The 9,080-nt window shown below is 32.7% G+C and overlaps 1 protein-coding gene across 1 annotated transcript; it reads left to right on the top strand.

The window, feature by feature from the left end:
• The first annotated feature begins 7,530 nt into the window (after positions 1 to 7,530).
• On the top strand, positions 7,531 to 8,833 carry LOC109244598 (myb-related protein Myb4-like). Its single transcript, XM_019411714.1, has 3 exons — positions 7,531 to 7,744; positions 7,867 to 7,996; positions 8,297 to 8,833. The coding sequence occupies exons 1-3, from the start codon at positions 7,612 to 7,614 to the stop codon at positions 8,724 to 8,726; spliced, it is 693 nt and encodes a 230-aa protein (XP_019267259.1). The 5' UTR covers positions 7,531 to 7,611; the 3' UTR covers positions 8,727 to 8,833.
• Positions 8,834 to 9,080: the final 247 nt, after the last annotated feature.

The raw sequence follows: 9,080 nt of genomic DNA, 5'->3' as shown, positions 1-9,080 counted from the left end.
TTGGTTATAATAAGCTGCAAGAATGCAAGACTCAAAGATATCATGAGTTTAATGCAATGTCCAAGTTGGAAATAAAAATAAATAGAATTATCAATGTTAGTCCATAAGCAGTAACGACATGATCAAAGATAACACAAGCTTGCCATAAAACTAAGAATTTATTAAAAGGAATATATTCAGTCAGCAACTACAAAGTAACTCCAGCTGCTAAAGCACATCAAAAGACTCTAAAATACCCAATATTTTAGCATGTTCCAGATTAAACACTACATTGGCCATAGACCTTTAGTCAAGATAGCCAGACATAGATTCTGTACTAATATGCTCAATACATATATACCTTTTTTCCCATGTTCTCTAACCTTAAGAAACTTAAAGGCTAACATGCTTAGAGCCTCTTGTTCTCCTCTTTGTTCCTTGGAGAAAGAACCAAACTGTATTGTTGTCACAGGAAGAAAATGAGTCCAGCAGGCTTAGATATAAAATCCACAATTTTTGCAAATTTAGTAAGAAAATTTTCTCAATCCAGACAGCATGTGAGGCAGTCGTCAAACAAAGCATATAAACATCTCATTGTTAGCAGTGATTATTTGCTTCTCCTTTTCCAAAAAATAGCACCTCACCCAACATAAAAAATATACCCAGAATTGATTTCATAGTGTCTCGACAACCTGCAATCAGGATTGAATATGACTAGACGATGCCAGATCATCACCTTTTTGTATGCAAGCATGAAGTCTTTGGTAGCGTTGTAAGATATCTCTCACACTTTCTTTGCAGCCACCCAAGTTGCCCACCGGATTAGAAGGAAATCATCCTATCAATGTTAAAGCAACTGACCAATATCAAGGTCTGTACAAAAGCCTGTATGTAAACATAACAAACCAACAACACTTGCAACTATGGCACATCTTTCATAGTTCTCATTTCAAACTTCAAATTTTTCGGGACATTTGATCTTGCTAAGTTTGGTCTGCCTTTTACAACAGGTGGCAGACACCAGGTCTAACAAGTCTTTGCAATATTTGAAAGTTTTAAGAACACTTCTCAATGTAGGACGCTGTGATAAACCCAATAAATCAGCGTGAACTTCTCTTTATAATTTCTCATCCAACGAACAAAAGAGGCTTCACCAGATCTTTCTATATCAAAAGACACTAGACAAAAATTATTTGGTCTCATTCATCACCAAATCATTTGGTGGCAAGCAAATATCATCAAACAAGAGAAACCATAAATAATAAAATTCCATTAGCTATTTTGATAATAAACAGATTCCATGCAAGCTTATTTTCCACAAATCCAAATTTTAATAATTTCATCAAATTTCGAATACCAACCCCTGCTTGGAGGCCTTTTAGCCATATATGGGATTTCATAAGCTATTGCACAACTAGACTGTTTTTACACCGCTTCTCTTAACCCTTCAGGTTGAACCATATAAACTTCTCAAGATAAGACTTCATTCAGGAAACAGTTAACTAATCTGTGAAGATTTTAATCATATGAGAAGCCAACAAGCCATCAATTCATATTTTGGATAGAAACAGGAGAGAAATTTTCTATTATAATCAATATATCATATTTTAGTGTAGAACCCTTAGCAACCAACCTTGATTTATACGAGCTAAGGTTTCCCTTAAGTATTTTTAGTTTTAAAGCACCCATTTGTAACCAATAGGTCTAATAGAATTCACTAACTCCACACCCATTTGTGTTCCATGGAGAAGCAATTATCATTATATCGATGCCTAACGGATTTATCATCAACAATGGAACGGCAAATTAACTGAGCCAATTATAAAGGATCAGTAAGCTCTGCACAGTACTCACTAAGATTTTCAGGTCACATACACGATAAAATCATTAGAAGATGGCAGACTTCTTCTCTTTGTGCACCTGCCGGAAGTGGTTCATTGTGTGCTTTTGCTTCGCTATGGGATCTATCGTCTATGTTCCCTTTGATTCCCCCTCATGAATGGTTGGTTTCACCACTTTTTCATGTATACATGCAGGTACATAGGACAATGATTCTTCCTCTTTCAATACAATTGTCCTTACGACAGAACAATCACCATCCACACATTCGCTCAAAAATTCGCATTAATAGACTCAACGATGTCTAGTGCCAACGCCCCGGATAGAAACCGAAAACCTTTAGAGTGATCAGGTGCCTTTATGAAACAATGGTAAGTTTTAGGATTAGTTTTCTTTTCTGTGGGTAGAATAAATAATGAACTTGGCTGGACATCCCAAATTGAAAAATGGTTCAAGCTATGTTTTCGGGTTGTCCTATTCAAAGGGAGTTTTCATGAGACAGATTTTGTAGGAACTCTATTAAGGATATAGCTAGCTGTTTTTAAGCTTCACCCCAAAGGGACTCAGGTAGGCTAGTCCTTGACATCATACTTCTCACTTCATTTCCATGAGATACGATTTCGTCTTCAGCCACAATTCGCTCAGGAGTACCTGGCATGGTATATTGTGCTACTATCCACATTCTTGGCAAAAAATAAAGCAAAAGGGCCCATAACAATTGAACCAGACCTCATCATAATTTTCCATAGTACTTCACCACCACGGTCAGAACCTCACTATCTTAATGGAACTTTCCAAGCTGTTTTTCAACTTACAGCCTTGGTAATATTAAACTTATACACCAATGCTTTCAGATTTTTTCTTTTTAAAGAATACTATATAACAGTCTTTTGAAAGTCATACAAAAAAGTAATAAATACTTATGATTGGTCAAAGTCACGGTACATAAGGTCCACTAATATATCAGTATGAATAATTTTAAAAGTTCAGAAGCTCCTAGTGGAACCCTTTCTCTTAACCTTGGTCAATTTTACCCTTAACACAAATCCACACAAGTTTCAACTCTTTTGGATCAAGATAGGTAAAAATATTTTCTCTTGTACCATCGTTATAATTCTTTCTTTACGAGATATGACCAAACTGACGCCTATGCGCATTATAGGTAAGACGATTTTATCTCATAGCAAACCTTTATTGTGAGCATAATTTTCAACAATCATTGCAAGAAAAAGTTATCATTTAGTACATTCAAGCGATGTAGACATCACTTCAACAAAGGCATCAGCAATAACATGTGAATCATAGGAAAGTCTTATAACAACCATTACATTTGTTGAAAATGAATAACAGCTTTGTCCCAAAAGGGAACCGAACTATCTCCGTCTTAATAGACGGTACAAAATAGTATTTCCTAAACGAATGCTAGAATTATTTTTAAAGGTAAATAGATGTCCCTATACAACTCTAATTTTACTTTGATCCATTGGCCCCTTCACACAACACTAGCTTCATCCTCTTTTGGCTTCCGTCTGCTTACTAGATCCTCCTGCAAGTCTTGGTTACAATAACAATTGCAAGCCACTATCCAAACCACCAGGAATTTAAAGGAACATGAACAAGACTAGTTTTCAAAGCAGACAAAGGCCAAAAGATTACTGATTATTTTTTTCAGAGGAACAACACTTTCATTAAGACCCTACTTGTTCTTGCAATCCAGCAGTTGATTTCTTTCTTAATTACAGCTTGAGGACCAAGAGGATTAGAGAGTGTGATATGGTTATAATATCACTTGGAGGATTATTTCTTTCTAAGAGGTGTGAATCTATTCACCTTGATTAGAAAGATAAAATTCTTAGCACACATGTTTGATCCATGTTGATGGAAATTCTAGCATATGTGGTCGTAGATAGAATTCATACCTTAAAATGGTACGATGCCTGCTACGATTCATTGTTAGTCTTTTCTAGTGAGACTGGATGGATTGTTATATGGATTCTATCCTTGGCTATGTGAGTAGTGTGGCCACCGTAGAGTCTAAAATCCTTTTTCAAAATGATTTTCTTAAAAACTCAAATATTTAAAATTGTTTTCTTGTCCTCAATTAACGTTGGCGTCCAAGTGGGAGAATGTTGGAATTTGGACTTACGTTAATTGGTTATAGCCTGAAAGGATAGTGACGTGGCCCAAGTGGTGGATAAATAAAAGGCCTAGTATTAAATATTGTGTGTGTGGATAAGTGAGGCCCAAAAAACTATTGGCCTGTGATGGGTATGCACTCTTTATAAATAGAGGCCAACCCCCCTTTCCCTAGTTATTAGAAAACCCTAGCGTATTCTTCCTCTTGAATACGTGGTAACGGTAGACATCCCATCAGTCAAGTTCTCCGGGCTGTGAGAGCGTGTAGCTAGTGGATTGTGGAAGTTGGTCTCAGGCTTAATCGCCGTTTGCTGTCGTTGCTGAATACATGGAGTTTAACGGTACGCTTCCTTAGATCTAACTCTAGATTGATTGTGTAATTGTGTCTTAAACTCTGCTATGGTTACGAATTAATTATCTTACACTCCATGCATGTTTGCGGTGTACAAAAAGCATAAAGAAACGCGTACCGGGTGTTTACACCAGACCAATAGATACATGACATGTATTTTGTATATGGACTTCAATTATTTAACTATGATAAATTATATGTATTCTCATCTAATTAAATTAATTAACCATAGTGATTTAATATAGTTTGGTGTAAACACTCAGTGTGCATAAGTATTTACCAAATTATATGCCATTCCCTTACACTCAACTCCATTTCCTTACTCCCTCCGCATACTCCCATAATTTGTTAGGTTAAAGAGAGACACCTTTTTATATATAAAAAAAATTATAACTTTATTCTTTTTATTTTGTTTTGATTGATATGCTTTTATACATAAAAAATATCATAACATATTTGCGAGCACAAGTTTCGATTTTTTTTCTTAAACTCAGTTCTTAACGAACATCGGCACGTAAATTAAAACGTGAGAGTATATTGTATGTATGTACAACTAGCATATGATGCTTGTTCTTAACTTCCACAAGAATTTCGATATATGCGATTTAAATGTTTAATTTTGAAAGGTATAATCATTATACTTGTTATTTTCATTATATAGAGATTGTAATTAGTACGTTTATGAGTTACAAGGAGTGTATTCAAAACTAAGTAATATTGTGTAGGTATTAATTATTTAGAGTACTTTAATCCGAGTAAATTTCATGGATGGTCATTCAGCTTTTGGTTCATTACGCAAAGTCATTTTTCTTTTTCTTATTACGTATAAGTCATTCAACTTTGTGTTCATTTCTTAATAGTCACTTTCCTTTGTTTTGTTACACAAAAATTATTTTACTTTGCTCTAGTTATCACGATAATCACTTTGACAAGATTTTATAAAACTTTCACCTGAAAAGTCTATTATGCCTTGACATTGTAAATCCTGCAACTTATGTAATACATTCTATATTATATATTATATAATATATTTTTACCAAAGAAATTTTACTTATAATTAAATAATTTTATATTATTTTATTTATTATTTTTATAATATATTAGTACGTTTAATTTTCCCATGATATGGGACTTTTTTAATCATATTCTAGCATGAACATATTTTCAAATATGAAAATGATAAAAATTGTGTGAATATGAGAATCTCTTTCGTTGATGAAATAACATAAACAGATTTGTTTAATAAATAATAATTTTTTATAGTTAGTAAAACTTTCTTTTTAAAAGATATTTGAGTTTAATATAAATTTTAAGCTTTATCTGTTGGTATTATTTATTTGAAACTGTTAATATGATGCGTGAGTTCGAATATGGCTTGATTGATAAATCTGTGAGCTTTGATTTTATAGTTCTTATTGAAAATATTTCATTAGAAATGGTTAAGAAAGTGGACTTGAGATTTTTTCATAGTAAAGTTACTGACAAATTTAATAACGCTACCAATATATCTTGAAAATTAACGTTAAGAAATTAAATGTACGAATATATTATAAAAATAATACTAAGTTATTTTAGTTATAAATAAAATACCTAGATAAAAATATATTATATAGTATATAATATAGAAGGTATTACATAAATATGAGGATTTATATAATATCAAGGGCATAATAGACTTTTTTAAGTAAAAATATTATAAAATCTGGCAAATGTGACTTTTGTGATAACTAGAGCAAAGTAAAATGAATTTTGTGTAACAAAAGAAAGAAATGTGACTTTTGAGTAATGAACACAGAGTTAAATAATTTTTACGTAACAAAAAAAAAAGAAAAGATAATTTTTGGATAACAAACACAAAAGTTGAATGACCATTTCCTTTAATCCAAACTTTTTGAGTGTTAATTTCGCTACTGCTTAGAGAAAACGAAATGAAAAAGAAAAGAAAAACACAAAAAGACTTGGTCATACAACATCTAATTTCGTTGATAACCTTTTTTTTTTTTTTTTTTAAAAATTGTTTTCTTCCTTGTATAGATACTCCATGTGTCACTGAGATGTAATAATGCCAAAATAAGTTCTTGAAATGTGAAAGCGCAGACAACATGTGAACGCATATGGACTCTATAACAGAGAGTTCGATTAATAAAAGTAGTTGATTCTTCATATCGTATGATATAGAGATCATGCACATTAATTCACTGATCGACTATCGTACGATTTTTAATTTCAGCTTGTTTAGTGAGAGCTCCTTATCAATTAATTACGTACCTATTAAATTACTCGTCATACGGAACGAGTACACTTCATCTTTTTTCTTTCTTTTTTTGGGCCCTTTTCTTTCTTTATATTTTGTCCCTTTCTATTCATCTAGACCAAAATAACGACAAGTATAGAAGTTATCTACGTTTGAAATTACATAGTCTTAAATATTTGATTTTATAAACGATTTAAGCAATTATTAACATTTCCTCATATGATTAGCGCGTCTTGTCTATTGAATTTCATATTGGGCATGAATCAATTAATGTTTGATACGAGCTTGGAAATAGATTGGATTTTATTGTGGATATATGAGTTCGCAATTGGAGGGCCAATTTTGTTGTCCTCTATCCATTTCTAACATTGGCAATTTTCCAATTGAAACTGTCATAGGCGAAAAGGAGAGAATGAATTAGCCTAACCAACCTTTTTTATCGCTTCCAAATTAATGTACAAGAAGGCTTAACTGCTATGTGTCTTATTTCTATTTGGTGGTGTTTTAGATTTGTATAATGATTCGGGATTAATGTATAGTACTAACTTAAAATCGATATGTTTTTTCAAAAGGTCAAGAATAAATTAAGGAAAAAAGGTGAAAGGGTTAATTTATGGGGGATTATAATGATGAAAAGCAAAGCAATAATTCAGGTAAATAAGAAATTAAAGAAAATAAAGAAATCGATTAACACGTCTTCACTGAATATTCAGTTGGTGTGGAAAGCTTATCACTAGAGTCAAGACAGTGAAGCCAGTCTCTTTATAGGATCTATGCATTGACCTTGAAGCCCAGTTATAATTTGGTGGTTGGGGGCGGGGGGGTTGTGGTAGTATTCCCTTGTTTATTCTAAATAGAAAATAAATTGTCGTTCGGTTTAGTTGAAGGATAAATTAATCAGAAACACGGCTTAAGTTGCCTGGTCGAACTGCATATATATATAAGAGCAGAATTGTTAGACTGCAAGTTAGTCAGATAGAGTTTAAGAAAAAGAAATCAAATTAACAAAAACCAAGAGAGCATACATATAAATATAGGTATTCCAAAGAAAATGGTGAGAACTCCTTCAGTTGACAAAAATGGAATAAAGAGAGGTGCATGGAGTGAAGAAGAAGACAACAAACTAAAAGCTTTTGTTGAAAGATTTGGTCATCCGAATTGGAGGCAATTGCCTAAACATGCTGGTTAGTATATATGGAGCCCCAAAATCCTTCTCATTGTTGTGATTTCCTCTATTTTCTCTTTCGCTTTTAGGAAGATCACGTTCTTATGGAGTATTGTATTTCTTTTTGGACTTATTTTTCAGGTCTAATGAGATGTGGGAAGAGCTGCAGGTTGAGATGGATGAATCACTTGAGACCTGGTTTAAAGAAAGAAAATTATAGCCTTGAAGAAGAGGAACTCATCATTAAACTACACAAGGAACATGGAAACAGGTAGACATTAAATTGATTATGCTAAATAGGCATTTGGACATAAAAATTTTGTAATTTTTGAAAAAAAGTTAAGTTGAAAAATGATATTTGGAACTTAAAATTATATTTGAATATGCATTTCACTTAAAAATATATTGCAGTCTTGAGAGTGGGTAAACAAAATTTTTTTAAAAAGTGGCAAAACTTCTTTTTGGTTTTTGAAAACTCATTTTCGAAAAAATGAAAAAATAAGGGGTCCTTAAGTGGTGATACCCAATGAAGTACTTATTTAGAGGTTCTTAATTTATTCAAATATTGCAGATGGTCAGCCATTGCTGCAAGATTACCCGGAAGATCCGACAACGATGTCAAAAACCAGTGGCATGCTCATCTCAAGAAACGTGCCAAAACAAATACTACTTCCAATTCACCAATTATGGAGCAATTTTCTGAGTATTCGCAATCTTCTTATAGTATGAGAGAGGTGCCATCTGCTAGTCTAAATGCTATTGACACTTCAGCAACGTCTACGGAGGTTTCATCAACTGATTTATCCGACTTATATTCGAGTTGTTCCCTTTTAAATGAAATGGATTGGATTGAAGAAGATCATATCACGTCAATGGAACAACTTCCAGCAGATTTCTTTAACTTTTGCTGGACAAATCCCATCGATAATTTTCAGACAGAACCCTTTGACAATTTTCAGACAGAACCCTTAGACCATTTCTGGAGACAGCCATTCTTTTAATTCTTAAATACCTTAACCTACAACAAGTTTATACATTCTGCAATTTTTGCAAGAACGACGACGATGTGCTGATCAATGGCATATCGATCAGAGCTTTTAAATTTTTAATTTTGTACGATAATATATATTAATTGTTTACCTCATAATGAGTACAATAATAAGTGTTTACCCAATACCAAGCTTGTCATTTGTTTTAGTCAAATTGTTTTATTAGATAATCGATCCTTCCTCCACGTGCTAAAAACAAACTTTTCTTTTTTGTTTCCCACCAAAAAGACATTTTATTCAGTAAATGAAATATCTACTAGCATTATATAATTATATAATTTGCCCTCGTCATTGAACTCTTTTGGA

This window comes from Nicotiana attenuata, unplaced genomic scaffold (genome assembly GCF_001879085.1).
Source record: "Nicotiana attenuata strain UT unplaced genomic scaffold, NIATTr2, whole genome shotgun sequence".
NCBI classification, from domain to species: domain Eukaryota; kingdom Viridiplantae; phylum Streptophyta; class Magnoliopsida; order Solanales; family Solanaceae; genus Nicotiana; species Nicotiana attenuata.
This window is presented reverse-complemented; position numbering and strand designations above follow the sequence as displayed.

What these genes read in the sequence shown, in the direction of transcription:
- LOC109244598 (XM_019411714.1), top strand. Translation starts at nt 7,612, where the DNA reads ATGGTGAGAACTCCTTCAGTTGACAAAAATGGAATAAAGAGAGGTGCA. An exon ending in GCAATTGCCTAAACATGCTG is followed by an intron (nt 7,745 to 7,866) that starts GTTAGTATATAT and finishes CTTATTTTTCAG; the next exon opens with GTCTAATGAGATGTGGGAAG. An exon ending in CACAAGGAACATGGAAACAG is followed by an intron (nt 7,997 to 8,296) that starts GTAGACATTAAA and finishes CAAATATTGCAG; the next exon opens with ATGGTCAGCCATTGCTGCAA.